Source organism: Bos indicus, chromosome 7, assembly GCF_029378745.1.
Source record: "Bos indicus isolate NIAB-ARS_2022 breed Sahiwal x Tharparkar chromosome 7, NIAB-ARS_B.indTharparkar_mat_pri_1.0, whole genome shotgun sequence".
Lineage (NCBI taxonomy): Eukaryota > Metazoa > Chordata > Mammalia > Artiodactyla > Bovidae > Bos > Bos indicus.
Window position 1 is genome coordinate 61245091 of NC_091766.1, and position 27015 is coordinate 61272105.

Here is a 27015-nt window from a genome sequence, read left to right on the forward strand (position 1 = left end):
AGTGCCAGCTGCCTGCCCCTCTGTTTACTGTTCTGGGAGGTGGCCCAGCCATAAAAACTGTGTGCAGTCTGCCTGCCTGCCCTTTGCTCCTGAGGCACATGACGACAATGCGCGAGGTGGATCTAGTCCCCGCATGCGTCCCTGAGGAGCAGAGGCTCTTCTCTCTCCTCCTCCTCCTGGTGGCCTGGGAGGCAGCACAGCTTAACTGAGGATGGTGGACGTCTAAGGCATGGGGACCTGGTGGAACCAGGGGAAAGGACCAGGCTTCCAGGAGCAGAGGAAGAAGATTGGTGGCAGTGTGGCTAGCAGTGATTGAATATAGTTTTCTGATCTTCAGAAATGTTTGCTGTGTGACCCTCGGGTAATTGCTTCCCTACTCATTTCCCCATCTGTAAGACAAAGGAGCTTGTTTATCAAGGAAAAAAAAATGGCTCTGGTCAAGTAAGTTTGGGAAGTCCTGCAGACTCAACCCAATGTGTATTAACACATCAAAGACTGACAAGTCCCACAGCAAAGAAACCCCCTGAATTTTCTTTAATCCAGCATTTCTCATGCTTCACTATCGAGGAGACCCCTACCAGCACCTACCAGCACCCCACAGAACACTGTGGGCTCTGGAGTGTGGGGCTGGAGGGCCATGCTTCAGCTGTGATTCAGTGTTTAGTTAGCAAGTTTGTTGTCACAAGGCCTGGACTCCAGCTTGGCCACTTCCAAGCTGTGAGATTTCAGACAAGTTACTTAGCATCTCTGAACCTCAGCGTCCCCATGTGTCAAATGGAAATAAAATACTCTAAGCTGCCTCAGAATTGTGTTTAGCACAGGGCCTGGCATGCAATAAGTCCTGTGTTTTAGCCACCTGTTCCCAGGGCTGCTATATCCTAGGGTGAGATACTGGCAAGCCTAAGTGATGCTCTAACAACCCGTGCCCCCAGGGCTGAGGACAGATGGTGGCTGGGAGGATCTGAGGCAGGACAAGCCTGTCCCCAGCCACAGGAAGACCTCTGTGGGGCTGGAGGTCAGTCACCAGGCCTGGCAGGCTTGGGGAGTTGCAGCTGCTGTCTACTGGGAAGTCAAGGGGTTGGGTGGGACCCACAGGTTGGGCTGGCTATCACCTGTCAACTGCTGTTTGAGCTTCATGGAAAAGGAAACTTTGATCTAAGACAACTTCCAAGCAGTGTCTTGAGCTGCCATGTGAGATAATACATTGCCTGCCACACAGAGAATTCAACCAGATCTGGGTGTTGTAATGGCTCAGGAAAAGGACCCCTCAAGTACTGTCAGACCCTGCAGTCACCCCAGTGCTAAGAGGTGTTCGGGATTTCCTATCAGGAATGACCTGGTACTGCTTCTGCTTTGCATATAGTGACTTTATGCTTCCCCCCTGGCTGGGTGGCAGGCCCTGAGTTGGTATTAGAGATGGGGAAAGTGTGGAGGCAAAAGTGAAATCTGGCCTGGCCTGGCTGTGCAAGGCCCAGGGCCTAGTCATGGCCTCTAGCATGTCTGAAACATGTGTGTTAGCACTACATTTCTGTAGGCCCCTAACGCCATGTTGAGAACCTGAGGCTTGTGGATGAGACTTCTTCACGGACTGCCAAGAACCTGGTGTGGGCTGAGCAGAGAGGGCCACAGATCAAGACTAGGGAGGGACTCGGGGCTGGGAGTGGAGTATTCACAAAGAGGAGGTCTTTAGCCAGGAAGCCAGCCTGGCTCTAAGTGGGTGAGATGCCCAAGCAGTGGGACACAGAAGCTGGGAGCAGAGCAGGTGTAGGATGGGGCAGCTTCAGAGGGTATGGCCGCTCCAGAACTACTTTCTCTGAATCTCACCAGATGGACTAGCAGTCTGGATCCTCATCTTTTACAGTCACCACTGGCTGGTGTAACAAAACACATGATCTTCAGCGATAAAGTCTGAACATTTAAGCAAACTAAAAATGTTTATTTATATGCACTTAAAAATATCTTCCTATATAATAAAAGGAAGTACATTTTCATCTCACATTTTCTTTAAGTCCAGTACATATCCCCATTTTTCTGGTTTGATGTGAGACTAAGAAAAATAAAGGAGAGGGAGAGGGAAGAGGGAAAGGGAAATAGATTATTTATTAGGCTTGGATTCCTAACTAGTTATTTTGCCAAGTGGTACCCAAATTTACCCTTGGAGGGGGAAGGGGGTTGTGTTGAGAACAACTGTCAAATGTGCTCAGTGGCAGAACTCGTGGCCAGTTCCATGATCATAAAACCAGGGTTTCAGAAGGTGACTGACTCATGTGGACAATGTCTTGTAAAAAATGTTGGGGAGGGGGGGTTGTTTGTTGTATGAAGTAGACTTTGCCAACAAGGGCTGTGGTGATGAGGGTGAGGATGGAGGAAGTTGTGATATGGAGAGTCTGGGCAGAGTCTGGGTGGGGTCAGACTCCTTGATTCCAGGCCTCACCTGCCTCTGCTTCACTGAATGATTTTCCAGGTCCTGCTTCCTCTGGGCCTCCCTTTCCCCATGTGAAAGGTGAGCCCCAGTGACTGCTGCTGCTGCTTGGTGGCCACCTCATGATGGGTTTGAGAATGGCTAAAGTCCCAGCCCTGTTCCCTTCCCCTCCTCTAGCACTGGCTCCCTCCAGGCCTGGATCTGCGGGGAGCAGGTGCTACTGGGAAGTGGCAACAAGGAGGTGAGTCTTTTAGGGCTCCTGAGCCAATGCCTTGTCTCTACTCCCTGTTCCCACGCTTCTCTGTGCCTTGCTTAGAGCCTAATGAAACCTACAAGCCAATGAGAGGGAGTGGTTCAGTCAAGCTGCCACCCACCCTGTAAGAGGTGTGATGGCAGCCACAGGCCCTTGGATCCAGGAGCCACTGGCTTTTGCCTCTCCCCAGGCATGGCCTGGAAGCAAAGATCAAATTGCCAACATCTGTTGGATCATCAAAAAAGCAAGAGAGTTCCAGAAAAACATCTACTTTATTGACTATGCCAAAGCCTTTGACTATGTGGATCACAACAAAATGTGGAAAATTCTTCAAGAGATGGGAATACCAGACCACTTTACCTGCCTCCTGAGAAATCTGTATACAGCTCAAGAAGCAACAGTTAGAACCAGACATGGAACAACAGACTGGTTCCAAATTGGGAAAGGAGTACATTAAGGGTGTATAATGTCAGCCTTCTTATTTAACTTAAATGCAGAGTACATCATGTGAAATGCCAGGCTGGATGAAGCACAATCTGGAATCAAGATTGATGGGAGAAATAGCAATAACCTCAGATAAACAGATGACACCACCCTTATGGCAGAAAGTGAAGAACTAAAGAGCCTCTTGATGAAAGTGAAAGAGGAGAGTGAAAAAGTCGGCTTAAAACTCAACATTCAAAAAACTAAGATCATGGCATCCAGTCCCATCACTTCATGGCAAATAGAAGAGGAAACCATGGAAACCTTAAGAGACTTTATTTTTTGGGGCTCCAAAATCACTGCAAATGGTGACTGCAGCCATGAAATTAAAAGATGCTTGCTCTTTGGAAGAAAAGCTATGACCAACCTAGAGAGCATATTAAAAAGCAGAGACATCACTTCGCTGACAAAGGTCCATCTAGTCAAAGCTATGGTTTTTTCAGTAGTCATGCATGGACGAGAGAGCTGGACTGTGAAGAAAGCTGAGCCTTGAAGAATTGATGCTTTTGAACTGTGATGTTGAAGAAGACTCTTGAGAGTCCCTTGGACTGCAAGGAGATCAAACCAGTCAATTCTAAAAGAAATCAGTCCTGAATATTCATTGGAAGGATTGATGGTGAAACAAGCTTCAATACTTTGGCTACCTGATGTGAAGAACTGACTCATTGCAAAAGACCCTGATCCTGGGAAAGATTGAAGGCAGGAAGAGAAGGGGATGACAGAAGATAAGATGGTTGGATGGCATCACCAACTAGACAGACATGAGTTTGAGCAGGCTCCAGGAGTCAGTGATGAACAGGGAAGCCTGGCATGTTGCAGTCCATGGGGTCACAAAGAGACACAACTGAGTGACTAAACTGAACTGACTGAGGCATGGCCTAAGGGCCTCCTGGCTTTATCTTCAAAGCTCCAAGATTCAGTGATTTGTGACCCTGGACATACAACTTCACTCCTTGAAGACAGTTTCCTCAGGTGCAAAATAGGGAAGCACAAAGTTGACTCTCCAGGCTGTTGGAAAGAACTAAAATTTAGATATTGGATATGAGCTCATCAATGCACACAGTAGGGCTCAATGAATTCCCCTTCACTTCACATTCATGGCTAAGGGGCTCCTTCCTTCCTGGGTCTGGAGAGGCCCTGCCTGCCCTGTGAGGCCAGGCTTAAAGAAAGGAGCAGCTGGGTGGGACCTAAAAATCACTCCACTCCAAAATCACTGCAGACGGTAATTGCAGCCATGAAACTAAAAGATGCTTGCTCCTTGGAAGAAAAGTTATGACAAACCTAGAGAGCATATTAAAAAGCAGGGACATTACTTTGCTGACAAGGGTCTGTATAGTCAAAGCTATGGTTTTTCAAGTAGATATGTATGGGTGTGAGCGCTGGACCATAAAGAAGGCTGAGCACCAGAGAATTGATACTTTTGAATTGTGGTGCTGGAGAAGACTCTTGAGAGTCCCTTGGACAACAAGGAGATCAAACCAGTCAATCCTAAAGGAAGTCAACCCTGAATATTCATTAGAAGGACTGATGCAGAAGATGAAACTCAATACTTTGTCCACGAGCTGACTCACTAGGAAAGACCCTGATGCTGGGAAAGATTGAGGGCAGGAGAAGGGGACGACAGAGGATGAGATGGTTAGATGGCATCACTGACTCGATGGACATGAAAACTCCAGGAGACAGTGAAGGACAGCAAAGACTGGTGTGCTGCAGTCCGTGGGGTCACAAAGAGTCAGACACGATTCAGCAACTGAAGAACAACAAATGGGACCTGGGGAGGAGAGGTAGACCTGGGAGCCTGCCAGGCCCTTTACCCAACCCTGTGCTGTGCTTTAAACTCTTCCTGTCTCCCACTCCAAGGAGAGGAGAGGCAGCAGACACTTAATCTCATTCTCCCCAAAGACCTCCCCATGTTGGCTGCCAGTAGGGCAATGCCTGAACTGGGACACTTTGGAGAGTGAAAGGAGCATGATTTGTAATGTATATGCTGGGCCTGCTACCAAATATGGGTTCAGTTCCACAAACCAATGCATATAATCGTGCTTGCTCAGTCATTTCCAATTCTTTGCGGCCTCATGGACTATAGCCCACCAGGCTCCTCTGTCCATGGAATTTTCCAGACAGTAATACTGCAGTTGGCTGCCATTTCCTACTCCAGGGGATCTTCCCAACCCAGGGATAGAACCCGAGTCTCTTGCATCTCCTGCATTAGCAGGCAGATTCTTTATCGCTGCACCGCCTGGGAAGCCCTAGCTAATAATTTCCCATCCTACCTGTGGGCTCACTGGACCCTCACAACACTCTGAGAAGTCAGCCAAGCCCAAACTGGCTGATGGCCCACTTTACAGATAGGAAACTAGAACATTTTCAAGGTCATACTTCTGGGGAACAGGAACCCACGTGTTCATGATCTAAGTCGCCATACAGTGGCACTTGCCCTATTCTTTCCCCTCACCCCAAAGTTCTTATTTCACTTTCATCCCAAGGAAAGAGGCATGTTCAGGACCACTACTAGTCTAGAAGGTCCATGAGGCCTGACTGTCACCAAGGTCCCTCACTAGCTCTGTGAACTTGAGTAACTCAAACTCTCTGTGCTGTAGTTTCCCTTTCTGTTAAATAAGGATAATAACCTCTTCTCCAGGTCACTGTGTTGAGAAAATATTAGCACCTAACCCAGGATCTGGCACACTTCAGGTGCTCAATAAATATTGGTTGATTAGGTGACTGAATAAATACCTGACTATTGGCTGTTCATTTGTTGGCAAGAGTGGACAACCCATATGGACAAATCCATAAATGTTTACTGAGCCCCTACAATGTGCCAGGCCCTATGCTGAATGTTTTCTATGCACAAACTGCTTGGAGTCCTCACATTCTTGTCAGGAAGGTAAGTTTGTTGTTACCACTTTCCAGGTAAAGAAGCGACAGCACAGAGTTTAAGTAACGTGGACAGGGTCACAAAGAAAAGAGGAGGCACAGGGATGCTGGAACCTAAGACCGGGCTGTTAGCGTTCACGTGTGTGGCCTGTCTCCCTCATTGCCCAGCTAGGGAGAGGGAGGCCCAGAGAGGGCAGGGTACTTGCCCAAGGTCACGCAGGGGGCGACAGCTGAGGCCTTAACACCGAGGGCTTCCTTCCTAGACTCCCCTCCTCACGCGCTCGCGCCCCTCCAATCCGCAGCTCTGCTTGCGGGGGTGCGCATCCCTCCCCCCCGCCTCCCTCCTCCTCGGTCCATCAGTCAGCCCATCAGTCTGGGAGTCTACACTGGCTCAGCGGTGCACCCCTCCCCAGCCTCGGGCGCTGCGCAGGGAGAGGCAGGGCGTTTGCAGCGCCCAGCCCGCGCCCCACGCCGGCAGCAGACGGCAGCGCCTGCGCCCGCGGCCCCCCAGCCGGTGTGCGGGAGTCGCGGAGGCCAAGGCGCGGCAGCCGGCCAGCGGCACGATCTCTTGCTCCCTCGCCCGCTCTCTGCGCTCAGGAAAAGCCAAGCTGGGAAGCCCTAGCGACCTGCCTTCCAAGATGAAGAAGCTCCAGGGAGCTCACCTTCGCAAGGTAGGGCACGAGGTCAGGGACGCACCTGAGGGAGGGATGCAGAAGCCCGCCCCCTCTCGAGCCCCCTGGGAGGGTTGGCGAGGACACCTACACTCGGCTCAGGGCTCTGGGGGAGGCCGGCTGAGCTGGATTGCAGGGAGGGGCGGGGTCACGATCTGCGCGGGGTGGGGAGGGGTGGCCTTCCCCATCTGGGGGTCCGGATGCAGTGTGACGGCGGAAGAGGGGAAGGGGAGGGGGAGAGAGGCTAGGGTTCATTGGGCTAAGTTCTGCGAACAGGTGTCTGCAGCCACAGGAGGCGGGAGGTAGGGGTGCCGGGGCTAGGCACTCGCCCCTCCCCAGTACCTGCATCCCTTTCCCCCAGGAGCTAATTAGGGGAGTGGGGGATGCTGGAATAGCTGAGACAGCCTTGAGCTGGGTTAATGGGGGTGGGGGCTTGGACCTGGTCCTTATCTGTGCACTCTGAAGCAGCCTCAGGGAGCCAGCAGGGGCACTCTGGTTTCCTGCAGGTGCTCCTGCCCTGCAGCACCCACCACCTCCTCCTCCCCGTCGGCTTCGTTCTCCTGGCAGCTTTAGCTTCCCTGCTAAGACCCCAGGCTGCCCCTCAGCAGGACACAAGGGAGGCAAAGGCAAGGGGGGAAGAAATGCAAGACCCCACAGCTCGGGAGGTGGGGTGGAAGCTGGCACGAGAGAGGAGGCCCAGTCTCCATTCCTGGGCCCAGACCTTAGCCTCTCCCCACCTTGTCCTTGGGGTTGGACCTCCCGGCCAAGTTGCAAGTGCATGAGAAGGGAGAGTCTTGGGGGAAGTTTCTGGCTTTGGGCTTAAAAGTACCAGTATTAACCAAGGAGTCCAAACTCCTGGATAGTGTTTCTGCAAATGCCACTTACCCCGTGACTTTGGGGAAGTATGTTCTCTAACCTGGACCATTGCTGCTCTGTCCCAGGTGAGGGGCACCAAAGCAGCACCCCCCCCCCGGCAGTCCTGGGGTGGGGGGATACCATGAACTCACAGCAGCTGGTGTTGTTGACTGTCCCCTCTCCCACAAGCCACACCCTCACCCCCAACATGCACTCATTCAAGCTCTCTGCCCTTGGACAGCTGAGTGTGGAACTACTGTGATAAATGGGTTCATTTACTGACATGAGTGACTTCTTAGGGTCATTTGTGGGTCTTTTGGGTCTTAAGTCCAGCCGCTGTTCTTTTCCATCTTACTCTCTCCTCCTTCCTCTCCCTCCTCACAAGAGCCCCCGCCCCTCACTGGCACAAGGCCACTCATTATGTAAATACCCATGTTGTATGAAACCTTATCTCAAGTAATTCTCCAACAATTCTGGGAGATGGGTCTTATTATCCCCCATTTATAGACAAGGAAACTGAGGCACAGAGGGGTGCAACTTACTGCTTTCCTAAAGGTTAAACTGAGCAACCTAAAACCAACAGGGCAGGGGTGGGGCCCTTGGCCTCAGGGTCCCTTCTCTTGGTCTTTAAGGGAAGTGGGCAGGGAGTGAGGAAGTACCAAGTGTGGCAAAGGAATGGTGTTGTTCAGAGAGGAGCATACTACTGAGAGTCGGGGGTCTGGGTCCTGGCTTTGCTCTGCCCTTAACTTACCATTTGACCTTGAGCTCACCCCTTCTCCTCTGAAACTTATTTCCTCATCTGCACAATGATGAAGTCAGACTCCAGATTCCTATTGTTTCTCTCATCCTGAAGAACGTATGAGAGCCTTGGCTTGGGAAATCCTACCTCTCCCAGACCTGCTGCTGCTGGTCACTACATTTGCTGGTCCCTAAAAGTGGGGTGTGGATCTGGCAAGCTCAGATTTGTGTTCCTCCGTGACTCTGGGTGGGGAGCGGGGAGATCAGGGGTGGGAGCCTCACATTCAGGCAGAAGTGTGAAGCTACTCATTAAGCTTCCAGCCTGCCCCATTGATTTGGTTGCTTTCCTGTCTTTCAATTAGTTCCATCCTTGCTGTGCCAGCCCCCTGGGATCTACCCCGTGGTTGAGATGGAGGTACCACATGGGTTTTGGATTGGCTTAGCTTTGGAGGACCCCATCCTCTGTCCCTGGAGCAGAAGCAGGTTTCCCTCTGATTGGGGGAGGAGCTGACAGCATCCTGCTCTTGAAACTCTTGTCACCATGGAAACAGAGAGCCAGGACCGCTCTGTGAACACAGAAAGGGCAGCAGCTTCTCAGGAGGGATCAGAGGAACCTCATTATCGGGCCCTCCTGCCAGCTGGCCTGAATGGGACTGGGGATTCACAGGGTGTCAGGCCTTCCTCCCCATCCAATACCAGGGGCCAGTGTCAATGGCTGCTACCCTACCCCTCTTAGAGCTCACTTGGGAGGGAGTGGCTCCAGACGGCTGAAACCCATTCAGCTGGAGAGAGAAAGGGGAATCAGAGGGAAGAGGTGGATTTCATACAGGTCTGGGAACTGCTGCTACCCTCACCCCAGCATGTTTGAGATCACAGCTAAGAAATTACCAGCAACATACTGGTTTCAACCCTTAGAGCCCCGTTACTTGAAAAGCAGCTTTTCATGCTCTTCCTCATTGTCACCGTCACCCATAATCATGCTAGGCTGCCCCCATCACCACTGCCCCTCTGGCCGATAGCCAGCCTCAGGCAGGACCACCACCACGGCTGTCATTATCACCGAGGGCCCAATGCTGTTACCACGTTTCTGCCATTCTGCCACAGCAGCCAGAAACCTCCAGTCCTGTGACACCTGGACCCTCCTTTCACCATCTTCATCCTAGCACTGCTCAGATGACAAGTCACCAGCAAAGTTTCCTCTGTCACCTGATGTTTATGTAGACACCTCCTTGGGCTGGTGCCAGGAAGGGCAATTTTAGGAGATAAAACAAATCGGGTAGTAGCTGTTTGCTGAATCCCTGTGCTTGGACCTGATCTGATTCGTGACCACTGCAGTGAAGTCTCCTTGGTGAATCCTGCCTCACAGATCATCAGAGCCAGAAGACTACTAACTAAAGATTATCTAAACCTGCATTTCTGCCAAGTATATCCCAGCATGCTAGCTCCTTGAAACCCTTTTCTTAAGTAGAATTGGAGGATACTTGTCTGTTGTAGTCCCTACTTGGAGAGTCACAATGCATGGTGGCCCATTAAAGGATATGACAAGTCCTTCAACAAAGAAACCTGTTTTACCTTGTGATAACCCAGCTTTCCCCAAACTTTTTTGAATAAAAAATCCCTTGTTCCCTCAAACATCTACAAACATTTCAAGTGATTTGTTTTTGGAAATCTCCTCAGCGTCCATATGGGGAAATTAAGGCTCAGAAGAGTCTTTCCTAAGGTTGAACAGTGAACTGGCACAGACCTGGGGTGAGAACCATCATCTCCTGACGTCCAGTCTAGTGGACTCACTGCTTCCCGTGGTCGTTCCTCGGCAGGAAGCAGGAGGTCCTTTTTCCTCTCTGAAAACCATGACGCTATTTGATAACCTGCCTTCTTTGCAGCTCTGTTCTCCTCTACATGGGACATGGCTTTCCGAGTCAAGCAGAAAAGATCTAACTGCCCCTTTTCTCCTGCCCCATTCCCAGAGGCACTTCTGGGAGCTGCTGTGTGAATTTTAGATGCTGGGGACTTTGGGCTTCCTTCCGGGTCCAAAGCCCAGGCAACTCACGGACACACTACCTCACATCGCTTGGGCCAGGATTCCAAGAACCCTGAGGAAGGCCTCCATCTCCCAGCCCCAGCCTAAAGGGAGGATGCCCAGTGAACTTCTCCACCCTCCTCAAATTATGGGAGGGGATCTTAGGGACAGTTGGTTCCCATTCCCCTCTGTGCAAGCAACTCTCCTCCAGAGACAGGAAGGTCACAACTTCCTTAGATAGACTGGGGCTTCAGTAGCTTCTTCCTGCTTCGGAACTAAAATTCATAGTCCTCAGCAGGCCTCTTTGAGCCACACAGCATACATCTAAACCCAAGGGAGCCCACATTCCCTCCACGCCCCATCCTTTCTATGTTAAGGGCCCACTTCTTCCTCTTGTCCTCCTGTAACTGCTTTTCCTGAACATGCTCCAGTCCAGCCACCTGCTTTGTGCACATGCTCCAAACTGCTGGTATTGTTCTTAAAATATGGCACTCAGAATGGAGTAGCAGAACTCCAGCATTGGGTGATTGACGATCTGGGCTTCAGCATTAGGAAGTCTGGACTGGAGACCTAGTTCTCCCACTAGTCAGCCTTGTAAAAACTCTGGATGTGTCATTGATACCTCTTTGAGCCTCAGTTTCCCTTTGATGAATACTTAGCTCTCAGAGATTCCCAGGTGGCTCAGTGGTAAAGAATCAGCTTGCCAATGCAGGAGACACAGGTTCAATCCCTGTGTGGGGAAGATCCCCTGGAGGAAGAAATGGCAACCCATTCCAGTATTATTGCCTGGAGAATCTCCATAGACAGAGGAGCCTGGAAGGCTACAGTCCATGGTGTCGCAAAGAGTTGGACACAATTGAGTATGCACGTACCTCTGTTTGTACCTAGCTCTCAGAATTGTTTTGGGAATGAAACCAGGTAATGTGAGCAAAACGTTTCGCACAGTGAGTGCATGATAAGTGCTCACGCATGGTAACTGTCATTAAGATCATCATCAAAATAGGACCATCACTGGATTTGACCTCTGTGTTAGCCAAACTAAGATTAAGGTAGCTTTCTTAGTGCCAGAGCCACCCTACTACTCTCAAAAGTTTGTAGTCACCTGAAATCTTGAGGAGCTCCTGCCTGCTAGCGTGTCAGCCCAGGTTAACAGTGAAAGCAGTTGATTATCTGAACCAATAGAGTTCTTTGCAATTAGCCCTGTTTGAGTTCATATTCTTATTCGAGATGGAGGTGGGGGGTGGGGGTCCCAGTTCAACCTGGCCTCACCTTTCTGTCTCACCTCTTTGGTGTCTCTTACTGGCAGCCTGTCACCCCAGACCTGCTAATGACCCCAAGCGACCAGGGCGATGTAGACCTGGACGTGGACTTTGCCGCAGACCGGGGGAACTGGACAGGCAAGCTGGACTTCCTGCTGTCCTGCATTGGCTACTGTGTCGGCCTGGGGAACGTCTGGCGTTTTCCCTATCGAGCCTATACCAATGGAGGAGGTATGAGCCCGATGCCTGCATGAGGGGTGTCGAGGCCAGAGGACCAAGGCTCAGGGTGGAGTGAGGTTTTAAGTGACCTTGGCCACGGTCTCCTATGTGACCCTGGGCTGAATTAGTTGAAAGTGGTGACCTGGGCTGGAAGTAGGAGCTCACCCTGCCTCATCCCTTTTCCTCTCCCAGTCCCTTCCTTCCTCTCTCATCCCCAGGGTGGATACTCACTCAATTCTCTCCCTAAGCCTTGGCACTCCCTGGGCCCTGAGTGATGGGCAGAGGGGGCTGCCTCCACTTTGTGATAAAGGTCTGTATCTGCCTGTCAGTTGTTACTGCGCTCTCAGTATTCTCCACATTCCTTCCTCTCCCACCTCACCTCCCTTGGAACCTCACTCCATCAATCAGTTACTCCTGGGTTCTTAAATCTTCAATCTAGCTTTGCCTCTTGGTTCCTTCCTTTCAAGCTGCAAACACAACATCTTTTCCATCTTAAATTCTCTGTCCCTGCTTCTTCATCAAGTGGCTATTCTAAGTCTCACCACCAATAGCTGGGGTTGAGCACTCACCATCTGCCAGGCCCCAGGCCTGCCTCACTTAACCCTGATGACAACCACCTGGATGGGCACTGTTGTCTTGATGAGGCAACTGTGCTTGGAGAGGCCAGGTTCCTTGCCCAAGGTCACACGCTGGCGACCCAACGTTCCACCCCAGGGTTATCATCTCCGGAGCAATCTGTCCCTGCCAGCACTGCGTGTCTCCTCCCATCTCTACCAAACTCCTTAAAGAAGCACATATTGGCAGAGCAACAGAAATGCAAGGAAAACTAGATGAAGCGAGGACAAGATGAACTGGGACGACAGGGAAGTATGGGATGAGTGCTAGCCTCTGAAGCTCTGAGAACTCAGGGATGGCCACAGTGGTCTGTCCTCCCTCTCCCTGGTTCCCGAGGCTTTTTCTCTCTGTGGGCTGACCTCATTTTTCCCTGGATCAGACTTCCTCCCTACAGGTGTGCCGGGGGTGGCCAAAGACAATTATGGAATGACTTCCTCCTCAGAACTGTTCCCTCTGAATGAATCTATGTTGAATTGCAGGGAAGGTCTCTAATTGGCCTGCCTTGGGATATGTGCCCAGAAAGGGTGGGCAGGGGTTGGCTGGTGTGACTGGCAGCCCTTCCAGAGCCATATGGTGGTGGGCAGTCCTGTAAAGGAGCTAGCTGCCAGTATGAGAAGAAAAGGAAGAGGGATGCTGGGCACAGGCGACCACAGGTGGCAGCCACAAGCATCTGAGGTGGCATTGGGAGGAGGGGAGGAGCAGGTAGACAGGAGCCAGATTCTAAAGGTCATCGATTTCTGTACTGAGGAGTTTGTACTTTATCTGGCAGGGAATGCACTCATTCACTACGTGTCTGATCTGAGCCTAGTCCTGGCCTGGGCACTAGGGCTACAGAAGTAAGTAAATCCCCATATGTCCACTTGGCCCTCAGTGATCTCCTGGCAGAAAAGAAGACAGTCCCGCAGTGCCCAGCCCCACATGAGAAGTGAAGGTGCCTGCCAGTCATGGGAGGGGGTGGGGCTAGAGCTAGGCTTTCAGGGGAGCTGACCGCCCATCCCTAGACCTTCCCTACCCTTCCTCCTCCTTGCAGGCGCCTTCCTCGTGCCCTACTTCCTCATGCTGGCCATCTGCGGCATCCCCCTCTTCTTCCTCGAGCTCTCTCTGGGCCAGTTCTCCAGTCTGGGACCCCTGGCCGTCTGGAAAATCAGCCCGCTCTTCAAAGGTGAGGCCTTGGCGGGGGGCGGTGTTGAAAGCCTGAGGGAGGCAGGGAGGTTGCCCCCTACTCTCTGCCCTCTAGGCAGAGAGGGAGGTGAAATCTAGAAAGGGGACGGCTTCCTTGGCCTGAAGGCCGCCCCTCCCGCATCCAGGTGCCGGCGCGGCCATGCTGCTCATCGTGGGCCTAGTGGCCATCTACTACAACATGATTATCGCCTACGTCCTCTTCTACCTCTTCGCCTCCCTCACCAGCAACCTGCCCTGGGAACACTGTGGCAACTGGTGGAACACGGACCTCTGCCTCGAGCACAGAGGCTCCAAGGACGGCAACGGGGCCCTGCCCCTCAACCTCACCAGCACTGTCAGCCCCAGCGAGGAGTACTGGAGGTCAGGCCCCTGCTGGCCCAGCAGCAGTCGGGGAGGGGCAGGGGGCAGGATTGTGCCCGTGCTCCTATGGGGCTCTACATGCACCTCAAAGGTTGAGTTCAGGTGCTGTGTTGGATGGACTCTGAGTTCTAACCCCAGTTCTTCACCTGACCAGCTGTGTGGCCTTGAACAATTTATTTGGTTTGTGATGCTTTATCTTTGAATCAGGTGTGATAGTATCTGAAGGCTACTGTGAGGGTTAAAGGAAAGAAGGCATATAAATTGTGCCGCTCAGCCTGGTGGATAGTGAGTGCTCAGTAAATGCTAGCTGATAGTAATGATGCTGATGATAAGTCATTGTCAACATCTGGAGCCTCAGTTTCCTCCTCTGTACAAGGGGTAGTAAGAGTCCCTGCTTCATAGGATGGAATCAGTCAGTTACTCGTTTATTTATTCAATCTGTGATTATTGAGCGCCGGATATATTAGTAGGCAAAACACTTAGCAGAGACCAGGGTCAACAGGACCAGCTCGGGTTAGTCTAAAAGGAGAGAGGAAACTCTAGGAGAGTAAAGGGTTGCTTGAGAAGGACACAGTTAACTCAGAACCAGCCACATCACAAGCCCCTGTGAGTGGTGGGGGTCAGAAGGGCATCACTGCCCATTGGCCTGTCCCTAAGTCCCACTTTATAGCTGAGAAAACAAGGCCCGGAGGCTTGCTCAGTACTTACTGGCAGAGGCAGTACTAGAATCAAGGCCTCCTGATGCTTGATCCTGTTCTGGAACATTCCAGAGTTGCCTTGTTCCTAGGTAGGGACCATTGGCTGACCAGATGACACAGACCAGATAACCATAACCCTTTGCTTGCAAAAGGCTACTCATAGGGGTTTTCTCCCAAATGAGCCCCATGTTTTTAAATGTTTTAGCCTCCAACCTGCATTTATTACATAGTTCATTCATTTGTCCATTTGAAATGAATCTAAAGTGTCTGCACCTGCTGAGGAATATGTCTGACCAGTGGGGAAGGACAGGCTTGGGTCTGCAACTAAAAGCCAAAGAACATGACATGGTCACTGGCAGCAGCCTAGGGTCTCCATGGCAACACCGTGGCCTGCTGCATCACTTGGGGAGCAGGCAGGAAGTAGATGGCACTGTCACAGGGCTTCACTGAAGGAGTTGAGTGAGTGGAGGGACTTCACAGGGGTGAGGGGATCCACATGGAAATGTGAGGCACCAGGGACTAGCAAGAGGGACAGCCATAGCACCCCGAGGCAAGGAGGCAAGTGCTATCAGAATCAGGGGAGACTGAAAGCCTCAGAGGAAGGGCCCCCTAGCCAGAGCTGTGCTGTAGAAACGGGAGTCACAGCCACACCCTCTGATGGTGTGTGGCGTGCATGCTTACACATGTATTCACACATGTGCGCAAATACCCGAACGCATCATCCAGTCTCCTGCTGTTGCCTCCCATTAGCCAGACCCCTGTGGAAACTGAAGAGGAAGGAGCCTGGGTGATAGTGTCTCTAGAGGCCCAGCTCCTGGGTGCAGAGCTGATCAGAGAAGGACGGAGAGGAATCAAACAGAGAATAGCCAGATAGGCTTGTGGGTTGGCCACAACTTCACTCCATGTCTGTGGAGCATGGCAAGGTGACCACAGAACATTCAGGCCTTGTCTCCCACAGCCGCTACGTCCTCCACATCCAAGGAAGCCAGGGCATCGGAAGTCCCGGGCACATCCGCTGGAACCTCTGCCTTTGCCTGCTGCTCGCCTGGGTCATCGTGTTCCTCTGTATCCTCAAGGGTGTGAAGTCCTCGGGCAAGGTGAAGCTGGGAGGCCCTGGAGGCCTGAGAGGCTGGGAACGGCGAGGGCTTCCTGGAGGAGGCAGGGTGTGGGCTGAGCCTGAGAGGATGAATGGACTTCAGCTGGGAAGAGGGGAAGGGAGAGGACATTGAGACTGGGGAAGGGGGAGGCGCTGCCTGAAGAAAGACGTGGAGATGGGGCCGGATGGTGGCCAAGCTGGTTCACTAGACTAGAAACATGCCAAGGGCAGGACCTGTTATTCAAGCTTGTATCCTAATCTAGTGCTTGGCACTTTGGAGAAGCTCAGCAAGTGTTTGTTGAATGCCTGGAGGGTGCGCAAGATTCACAACTCTTTGAAATGCAAGGACTAGAACCCAGTTATCACACTCAGCTGGAAAGTCCAGAGGGCCTGCTTCAGGCACAGCTGGATCTAGCGGTTCAGATGAGGAATGTTGTTCTCTTGGTCTCTCAGCAATGCTTTCCTCCAGGTTGACTTCTTAGGCTTCATTCTTCATGAGCTTGCCCCTAGCAACTCCAGGCATACATCTTTCCTACTTAGTGTTCTCCCTTGCCCTAGGTTTCAAAAATCCTAGAATTGAGTCCCACTGGACAGATGGGTCTTAGACTCATCTCTGGACCAGTCACCCTGGGCAGAAGGGTGGAGTGCTCTACTTGGCTGGGCCTGGAGCTGGAAATTGAAACAGCCCCAGGTGGAAAAGTCAGGCGAAAAAGTTATGCGAAAAAGACCAGCTAGAAGCTGGGAAGACAAAGCCCACTGTAGCTTATGGAGGGTAGGAAGGGCCATAGAGCTGTTTCAGGAGTTGGAAACCTTCTGAGTGGTTTACTCAATCATTTATAAATTAGAACTTATCTCTCTGCAAAGTGCTGAGATGTTGTCCATGAGGAAAAGAACCATTAGAAGAAAGCATGGAGACCATTAGAAAGCCAGGAGAGGTCATCGTGGTGCAAGCCAAGGCAGTGAGAGGCTTGGGACTTGACGGTGTTTGCTGAGGATGAAGCTGGAGGTTTGGGAACAGGTGGAGACAGGACAGAGGAGAATTTGGACATGTCCAATGTCTGATGACCATGCAGGCTGGGTTTGTGTGGGGGGAGGGAGAGAGAGTGGATGGGTGGGAACAGCCCTGGGAAGCAGCGATGTGTGGTGGGAGTGAGGGAAGGAAAGAGAGCATCACAGATGGTGGCTGTTTCTAACTTGGGCTACCTGAAGGTTGGGGAGGTGAGTCAGTAAGATGGGGGTTTCTGAGAGGAGGAGAGAAGAGAGAAGGTCACCCCCTTCTGTCCCCATTTACTGTCTCTCAGGTGGTGTATTTCACGGCCACGTTCCCCTACCTCATCCTGCTCATGCTGCTGGTCCGTGGAGTCACCCTCCCTGGGGCCTGGAAGGGCATCCAGTTCTATCTCACCCCTCAGTTCCACCACCTGTTGTCTTCCAAGGTGAGACCCTCAAGGCCAGCATGTAAAGGGAGAGGTCAGGCTAGGGAGTGGAAAGAAGACTCCCTAGGGAAAGGGAGTGGGGGGAGGATCTTCCTCATGGTGAATCCCCTGTACCGGACACTGTGCTTGGCACTGTGTATCTTTTTCCTTTATTACTATATACAATCCTATGCAGTAGACATTATTCTCCCATTTTACAGATGAAGAAACTGAGGCCCAAAAGAATTAGCAGATCACACAGCTAGGGAGCAGCAGAGTTGGGATTTCCTCCCAGACCTGACTGTAAAACCCAAGGACGGTATTAGTAATAATAATAGAAAAATGGTCCTGACAGGTAGCATTCTTATTTGTTGGTGGATGACTACGCCTGCCCCTGCTCTAGCATTGTGCATAATGTAGTCATGTGATCCTTACCACCAGCCTATGAGGCAGGTACCATTCCTATCCCCTCAGTACAGACAGGGGACATGAGGGCTGGAGAGGTAACTGGCCTGAAGAGTCTACACAGCTTGAAAGTGGGGGAACTGGGATTCAAATCCAGGTTCCTCCAACTCCGAGAGGCAATAAAAGGGTTACAGGGGCTGATTGTCAGTACACATCTACTGAAAATTTATACAAGGCACTACTTTCTTCAGAACTGGACCAAGCTTAGAGAGTATATTCTAGATCCTAGATGGGAAACTGAGGCCCAGAGAGAGGAAGGAACTTGACCAAGTCCTGCAGTGTTAGAGCAGGCCTTGCTCCCAGGTGCTGTCACTCACTAGCCAGGTCCTTCATCACAGCATGCCTGGGCCTGTCAACTGGCTCTCGCCCTACCTCCTTCCCTTTCTGGGCACCACGGTGTGCCAACCTCTCCTCTCTGCCCTCCCTCTGCATCCTTCCCTGTCACAGGTGTGGATTGAAGCTGCTCTTCAGATCTTCTACTCCTTGGGTGTGGGCTTCGGGGGGCTCCTCACCTTTGCCTCCTACAACACATTTCACCAGAACATCTATAGGTCAGTGCTGCCTCCCGGACCCTGGCGGCTGGAGTGGGTAGGAGAGTGGCTCGCCAGGGAGGGCCTCGTGGGTGAGGACGGGGGCCACTCACCCTGGCCTGTGCCTGGACTTCTCCTGGCAGAGACACCTTCATTGTCACCCTGGGCAACGCCATCACCAGCATCTTGGCTGGCTTTGCCATCTTCTCCGTGCTGGGCTACATGTCTCAGGAGCTGGGTGTACCTGTGGACCAAGTAGCCAAAGCAGGTGGGCAGGCTGCCTGGCCCTGGTGGGTGGAGGGTGCATCGGGCACAGCTGGACTGGGCAAGTGAGCATATACGTGGACCAGCAAGGTTGTGGATGGGTATGGTGTGTGTGTGTGTGTGTGTGTGCGTGTGTGTGTGTGCACGCATAGCATGCATGCAAATGAATGTGTCTGAGCTGTTTTCTGAGTGTTCAAGTGCAAAAGGATGGGTGTGCAAATGAGTATGTATCAACCTGTGTCTGGAGAGAAGTGACTTTCTGGAGGAGATTGTGGTGTTTTGTCACATCTCAGGAACTTGCCTTACTTGTCTAGATGAGTCACATCCTGTATGGAGATGCCTGTGTGAGTGAATTGAGGGTTTGGATGATGTTGTGAATCAGTATCTTGCACCAATGGGAGTATCTGAGTGTGTGTGTATGTGGAACTGTTCATGCAAATGATTGTGCACTTAAGCATATTCAAATGAGGGTTTATATTTGGTCTTGTGTTTACTCATGTACTCATTATTAATTCATTTTTTTATCCACCTGTGTTTATGGAGCACGGACAGTGTGCTGGCCTGTGTCTTAGGAGTTAAGAAAGTGTTGGAAGTGTGCAGTGAGTGTACATCTCTGGGTTTGGCCCAAGTGGGTGTAAGTAGTAATCATGTGTGTTTAAGTACATATGCGGGGCCCCCACGTTCCCCAGGCTGCTGACCCCGTGTGCCCTTGGCCCAGGCCCTGGCCTGGCCTTTGTCGTCTACCCACAGGCCATGACCATGCTGCCTCTGTCACCCTTCTGGTCCTTCCTGTTCTTCTTCATGCTGCTGACTCTCGGCTTGGACAGCCAGGTGAGCTGCCCATGCCAGTGGGTGTGCCTCGTGGTACACGTCTGCGATGTGTGTGCGCCTCGCTGCATGAGTTATCCGTGTGTGATGTGGGTGTCTCTGTCTGTATGTGTATCTATGTGTGTATCTGTCCAGTGTGAAATGTATGCCTGTATGTCTGTGTATGTCTTCACATGATGTTTCTGTATGTCTGATATGTGTGTGTTGTGCGTGTATCTGCATCTGTGGGATGTACCTCTCTGTGTGTGTTTGTATGTGTGTGGTGGGGGCAGAACTCTGAGCCCCCTTCTCCCCCCAGTTTGCCTTCTTGGAGACCATCGTGACAGCTGTTACGGACGAGTTCCCGTACTACCTTCGGCCCAAGAAGGCTGTGTTCTCGGGGCTCATCTGCGTGGCCATGTACCTGATGGGGCTGGTCCTCACCACGGATGTGAGTGGTGCTGTGGGGTGGGCGGACAGCTGGTGGGCAAGGCTGGGGCAGACACCTGCAGCGCTGTCTGTGGCCAGGCCAACACGCCCCAAGCTACCTGCTTCTTCCTCTGTGGGAGGAAGCTAGTCCACCCCAGACCCTCTTTCTCAAGAAGCAGCTTGGCCTATGACCCAGAGTTCTGATTTTGGAGTCTGAAAAGTCTTCCAGGCTTATTCTTGCACTTGATGAATGACCTCAGGACAAGTGGCTTCACCTCCCTGAGCCTGTTTTCCCACTGATAAAGTGGGGTCTACATATAGGCTATAGGCTTGTGAGACTCAAATCGGATGGTGTGTATAGAGGGCTTGGCAGGCAGACAGCAGTCGCACTCTATCATCTTGCTCTCCCTACTGGCCTGCCTGCTCCCAGCTCCCTTCTTCCTGCCTGGAGAAGGGGCAGCACTGGGGATCGGGGCTGGGATGAGGGCACTCCAGACCTGTGACTTGTGTTCCAGGGGGGCATGTACTGGCTGGTCCTTCTGGACGACTACAGCGCCAGCTTCGGGCTGATGGTGGTGGTGATCACCACGTGCCTCGCCGTCACCCGGGTGTATGGTGAGAGGGGCTGTGGGAGGTGGAGTCAGGCTCCCAGCTGTGGGAGAATGGGAGTCTACCCTGGAGCCCCCCTGCACTGGGTCCCTGGTCCCAAGGGCCAGGGTTTCCAGTGGGGGCAACTGGGGTGGAGGAGGGGCTGACGGTGCTTGTGGGGCTGCGGGTGGGGCCATTCCCCCTCCTTTCCCCGTGCAGGCATCCAGAGGTTCTGCCGGGACATCCACATGATGCTGGGCTTCAAGCCGGGCTTCTACTTCAGGGCCTGCTGGCTGTTCCTGTCCCCAGCCACGCTCCTGGTAACCAGGGTGGAAGGGAGGGCTGCTGGCTGGGGGCTCAGGGGTGAGAGCAGGGCCCTTCTGGGCATTCAGTCTAGGGGGACTGCCCTAGCCCTCAGTGGACCTCTGTCAGGGCTGGGGGATAGAATGAGTACCAGGATCCCGGTCTACTCCCCTCTCCCGTGGTGTCCCCAGCTTTTGTAGCTGTGCTGGGCCTGGCCCTGTGTTTGATTGGCAGAATGAGTGGGGCTTTCTTAGGCTTCAGAGCTTTAGGGCTGGGGTGGTGAGGCTGTGCTTCTTAGCCTTGGATTTGGAGCAGCTCAGGGATAGGCCATCTCAGGCTTTGGCATTGGGTCAGCTTTGGACAGGGCTGTCTCAGGACTTGCAAAGGCTCCAAAGATGGGCCAGCTCAAGTTCTGGTATAGCTTCGGACTGGGCTTTCTCAGAGACTGGGTGGCTCTGGGCTGGGCTCTATCAGGCCTTGGGATGGCCCTGGGCTGAGCTATCTCAGGCTTTACAGTAGCTCAGACCTGGGCTATCCCAAGCCCTGGGGCCTGCCCGAGGCCCTCTGTGACGCTGGAGCCCCCACCTGCAGGCCCTGCTGGTGTATAGCATCGTCAAGTACCAGCCCTCAGAGTATGGCAGCTACCGCTTCCCAGCCTGGGCAGAGCTGCTGGGCATCCTGATGGGCCTGCTGTCCTGCCTCATGATCCCAGCCGGCATGCTGGTAGCCGTGCTTCGAGAGGAGGGCTCGCTCTGGGAGGTGAGTCTGCCCCACCCCTGCTTGCCCCCAGCCCCCAACCCCATGGCCCTGCTCTGCACCCAACCTCTAGAGCAGACAATCTCTGCTCCAACACCTTTTTCAGGACCTGCAGGGTGCTTTTAACTGGGAAGAGCATTTTTTTCCTAACCAGTAGCCTGAGTTGTGAATCAGCTCAGATCGGCTTGGGCTGTGGCAGGCTCTGAGGGCCAGAGTCCTGTTCTGTGGCCCCTCATACCATGCGGGGCCTCTGGCAGGGGAGGGGCGCAATCCAGAGACCACTAATGTTGGCCAATGCCCCCCTGTCCTGGGGAAACCTGAAAGGACAAGGGGTTTACCCACTGTCCCATGGAGAGTTGTGCACGGGTCAGAACTTGAACTTGGGTTGCTAGCTTTCCTATGGAACTCTGGGTCTGAAGCAACATGGAGGGACCCCAGGGATGAGCCGTCACCCTCCTCTGTGACCAGGAGCCCTGCCCATGGCCAGGGCTTGGTGGGGAGACCCAGGGAGCATACAGAGTGCAGGCCGTGTGGCATGGGATTCTGTAGGCCCGGAAGATGGGAGGAGGGGCCCTCTGTGGGTCAGTGGACATGCCGGGATGCTGTATGGCTGCTGGAGACCCACCCCTCTGAACCTCAAGTGCCTCAGCACGCTGGGTCCTCCACTTCTGAGGCAGTGGGCGGGGAGTCCTCTGGTGGCAAGAGGGTGTTAGAGTGAGCAGGGCTGAGTGAGCATGCTAGGGCCGAGACGGCCTTGGGACACACACACATTCACGCCCACCATCAGAAGTGTGCTGGAGCCACCAGCACTGCTTCATGAGAGCTAACTGGTAAATACTCAGGAGAACTGTGAGCCATTGTTAAATCATTGATAACTTGAAATTGACAAGGGCGGGAATAATTATAACGGTGAAATTGGCTAGGAATCAGGACTCCTATGCTCCTCCAGTCCTCCCCAGCCTGCTAACCAGCACACTGCTGCCCCCCTGCTCATTCACCTTCGCTGTTCCTTGGCTGTCCCTCATCCCACCTTCCAGTTTCCGAAGAGAAGCTCAGAGCCCTTCTCTGGCAGAAGTGGACATAGGCCACAGGGGAGTCCTGGAGTCCAGCCACTGCTCTGTCTCCAACTGCTGTGTGACTTGAGGCAAACCCCTTCCCTCTCTGAACTGCAGGAGCCCCACCTGTGCTACTAAAGGAAACTTGTCTCCATGTTGAGAGCCAGGGTGTCTGCGAAGGGAAGGAGGAAGTTTATAGTACCCAAGCCTGGCTTTGTCTCCTTCCTGTCCCGCTGCCACCGCCACCCACAGTCAGGCAGAGGGGCCATGGCACTGGGGGCTCTGTGAGCCCCACAGAGGAGTCACTGTCCAGCTCAGGAGTGCCACCTTCAGAGACCGGGGCTCCCAGCACTGACACACTGGGATAGGAGTCCTGGGGCTGCCCCTTGCCAGCTTTGGGATCCTAAGCAAGTGAGTGCACCTCTCTGAAGCTTGCTTTCTCTGTCTTTAAAATGAGGGCAGGTGTCCTTACCTGTCAGGGGACTTGCCATGATCACGAAGCTGGTTTTCCAGGGTGTGGTTCATCTATTGCACTCCAGATGTGCTAACTCCTGTGATTTCCCCAAATGTAGGAAACTCGACTGCATGATCTGTGGTAGTGGGGGACTGAGTTCACGCTCTCCTAGGAAAAAAAAGGGGGAAATTAAGTATAGTGATACCTGCCCAGAGGGTTGCTGTGAGAAGAAAAAAAGGTCATCAACATGGTCAGTACTGTGAGACACACAAAAGCAGAGTATTTTCAAGTTCAGGATGCCGTCCAAACTGCCTGGGTTTGAACACTAGCACCACCACTTCCCCCCTGTGCGACCTTGGCCAATTTAACTAATGTCTCAGAACCATTCTTTCAGCTAGTATCTGTAGGGCTGGAGGTAATACTACTACCCTCTCACAGGAATACTCTAAGGATTACATAAGCCCATCCTCAGCACAGAGCTGCGACGCACAAGGCTCAGTTTTAAGCCAGTTCAAAATCGCCTCAAGATCAGGGGTGATTTTGCCCTTAGGGAACACTGGGTAATGTCTAGAGACTTTTTGATTGTCCTGAGAGGGTAGGGTTAGAGGAAGAATGCTACTGGCATCTAGAAGTCAGGGATCCTGCCACACACTGTTCAGTGTGCAGAACTCCTCTCTAACCACAGCATCAGCAGGGCTCTCGGGTTGAGAAACCTGGTCTAGACACTAGAGTGCAGCTGGAAACAGATTTCAGTCCTTAAACTCAGGGAGCTTGTATTTTAATGCAGGAGACAGACAATAAACAAACATATGAAGGCAGTGGTAAGTGTAATACTTAAAAACAAAACCAAGCCAGAATACAGGAATAGAGAGTGAAGGAAGTTCAGGCCAGGGTGACCACGGGAGACCTCTTTTAGGAGGTGATAGAGACCTGACTAAATCACCAAGGTGATTGGTTTTGATGTCTAGATGGCTAAGGGGAGAGCATCCTAGGCAGAAGGACAGTCAGTGCAAAGGCCCTGAGGCAGAAGGAGCTAGCATGTTTGAGGCCTGCAAGAGGTCAGTGAGACTGGATCAGAGCTGGTAGAGAGAGTGTGGCAGGAGCCAACGTCACAAAGATAGACAGGGGCCAAGACACGGAGGCCAGGGGAGCACTTTGGATTTCATTCCAAGTGAGATGACAAGTTTTTGGCAGGTTTCTGATCAGTGGGGTAACATGCTTCCAATAAACACATTTTAATGGACATCACTATGCTGTGGGTATGGGGCTGTGCGAGGCCCTTAGCCCAGGGCTCACATGCATTATCTCCCTTGGGACCTACACCCTGTGGCTCCACTTACTGTTGGTGTCTTTCTTCACTGAAGAGTCTGGGGCTCTTCTCCCTGGCAGGGCAGGCAGAGAGCTTGGGAATGTGGTTTGAGGAAGATGGAACCCTAGAATGTCCAGGCTTAGTCATCATCTTAGTCAACTCCCTCCTTCCATGGAAACTGGGCTGGGAGAGGGAAAGGTCAGATATCAGAGTGAAACAGAGGCAGAATGTCAGAGATGGCCACTCTGGGATTTCCCTGGTGGTTCAGCAGTTAAGACTCCACGGTTCCAATGCAGGGGATGTGGGTTCAATCCCTGATCAAGGAACTAAGATCCCACATGCCACCCACTGTGACTGAAAAATTAAAAAGAGAGAGAGAGACATGGTCATTCGGTCTCCATCCTACTAGGGCATAGGTGTCCCACCAAAGCTCCCAGCTCTTCAAGGCTCAGCATTTAGGGAAAGGGACCCAGAGTGGACTCCCAGACTGCCCACCACGTAACCACAACAACAGCCACCATTTATTGGGCCTTACTCTGTTGCCAGCACCCTGCTGAGAGCTTTATCTCAGTGCCTTGCTAACCATCCTTTGAAGGCATCCTGTTTCCAAGGTACAGATGTTGGAAGCAGAGCTTAAATTTCATGCCCAGAGACCACCCACCCAACTTGTGAGCTGCAGGGCAGGATTATCTCCACTCATGTGACACTCCTCTGGGGAAGTGACAGCACCCCCTCCCTTTCCCCAGGTGTTTGTAAAGACTAATCCAGGTGACTTGGTGAGGGTTTTGCCAGTGCTCAGCCGCAAGAAGCACTCCACCAGCCCTGGTTCTCACCCCTGTGGTTGCTTTGCTGCAGCGGCTTCAGCAGGCGAGCCGGCCAGCCATGGATTGGGGCCCATCACTGGAGGAGAACCGGACAGGCATGTACGTGGCTACGCTGGCTGGGAGCCAGTCACCCAAGCCATTGATGGTGCACATGCGCAAGTACGGGGGCATCACCAGCTTCGAGAACACGGCTATCGAAGTAGACCGTGAGATTGCAGAGGAGGAGGAATCCATGATGTGAGACGGAAAGAAGGCAGACATCAGGCCCTGCTGGCCCCCAAGGGAAGCTGCACACCCTCTGGGGTTCTGAGAGGCCTGAGGCTGTTGGAGGTTGCCATGGTGATGCTGGTCCCCAAAGCAAGCCCTTCTTTGTAACCTCTGCCTCTCCCAAAACCTCTGTCTGCTCCCTACAGACACACAGACATTCAAAGCTGAGATGAGCCAGCTCAGCCCTTCTTTCACAGACAGACAGACTGAGGCCAAGGAGGAGGGACTTACCCAAGGTCACATGGCAGAGGGGACTGGACCCCAGGCCTCCTAACCAGTGAGCTCCCTTTCTCACGTGGCAGCTGGCACCACCCTCTCATCTCTGTTCAGGACTCAGTCCCCTCTCTTTCCCTAAGGGAGCCTGCTCCATACACTTCAATGCAGCTGGAATCTTCAGCTGGCAGGGACACTCGGGTGTCCCAAGGTTCGTGAGGCCCCATCAAGGGTTAGCAAGTCAAGTGGGAGAAAGATCCCCATGGGGTCACGGGTGCAGGCCAAGTTTCCTAAAGGAGGTAGGGCCTGAGGCACAGGAGGATGGGCAGATTTAGAGAGAGAGAGAAAAAGAAGAGGGCAGGGTGGGGAGGGCCTCTGGCCAAGGCGCTCACCCAGCCAAGGTATGAGGTTAGATTATGGCCCCCTTTTCCTCCCCTGGGGCCAGGAGGCAGTCCAGGGAGTGACCAAGGGCACGTGAGCAGGGAGAATGGTGGGAGAAGCAAGTATTTTCAGGTTACAACAGGATTCAGGTGCGAATGAAGACTGAGGGAGTGGGGGAGTCAGAGACGTGGGCAGGCAGGGCGTTTGCATGATCCTGTGCTTTAGATAGAATATACTTCTGGCTCAGTGCACAGGGTGGAGGTGGGAAGCCTGCTGAGGACAGAGCATAGGGGCCAATGCCTAAGCTAGGGTGTTAAGCAGGTGGACGGAAGGGGAAGGAGGAGGACCCCACAACTTCCCTCACTGGACCCCATTTCCTCCTGTGCGGGGAGCCATGGACACCCTTAGGACTGGGGGAGGGGGCACCTGACCTGCCCTGTAGAGGTGGAGACAAGGGGTCACAGTCAGGACCTAGGGCCCCTCTCCTCCCCTCTTCCTTGTCCTGGCAGCCCTCACTGTCTCCACCAGCTCCAGGCATTGCTGGGGAATTGACCTTGGCTATGGACCACCAGGCAACTAAGAGACTTAGAGATGGTTCACAGGCATGACTGTCTGGTCCCAATGCTGCCCACTCTGCTTCAGCACGCGGGTCCCTGGGCATGGATATGAAGGTAGAGGCAGAGAGCAACCAATACCCCAGGCCTGTGACCTGTGACAGGTTACCCAGAGACTCTGGTGTCTTCAATCCCCAAGCATGGGAGGGGCTGCCCTAGGGTCCCTCCTTCCCTGAAGGATGAGGGTGGGGTGGGAAAATGCCTGAGCAGCTTCTCTACACAGGGCATCCTCTGTGGGGCAGTACGGCCTGGAGCAGCTGTCCAGCCTCTGTGCTCTCTCTCTCTCCCAGGGTCTCCCCAACTCATCTGTGTTCTGTTGGCTTATTGTTAATAAAGACCAATGAAGTCATCTTCCTTACCTTGTCTCCTTGCCAGTGAGAGCCCCAAAGTGGGCAACACAGAACTTTCTGGTTCTCAGTGAGCACATAAGGAAACTGAAGCTCAGCTGCCTCCTTTCCTGGCCCTCCTGGCCTGACACTAGCTTTGCGATTTGTTCAAGGCAGTGGTAGGTGGGTAGGTCTTAGGAAGGTTGATAAGGAAGGTCCTTAATGACCACTTAGTCTCCCATTATACATATGGACAAACCAAGGCCC

At 52.7% G+C, this 27015-nt stretch overlaps 1 protein-coding gene and 1 non-coding gene across 2 annotated transcripts; both read left to right on the forward strand.

Moving 5' to 3' along the window:
* The first annotated feature begins 6279 nt into the window (after positions 1–6279).
* SLC6A7 (solute carrier family 6 member 7) lies at positions 6280–26776 on the forward strand. Its single transcript, XM_019965236.2, has 14 exons — positions 6280–6706; positions 11626–11809; positions 13443–13574; positions 13720–13954; positions 15611–15749; positions 17050–17184; positions 18076–18179; positions 18302–18426; positions 19141–19253; positions 19549–19680; positions 20174–20273; positions 20466–20566; positions 21141–21308; positions 24979–26776. The coding sequence occupies exons 1-14, from the start codon at positions 6674–6676 to the stop codon at positions 25186–25188; spliced, it is 1911 nt and encodes a 636-aa protein (XP_019820795.1). The 5' UTR covers positions 6280–6673; the 3' UTR covers positions 25189–26776.
* Positions 22825–22985, forward strand: LOC139184309 (U1 spliceosomal RNA). Its single transcript, XR_011567895.1, has one exon. It is a non-coding gene; the product is annotated as a U1 spliceosomal RNA (small nuclear RNA).
* Positions 26777–27015: the final 239 nt, after the last annotated feature.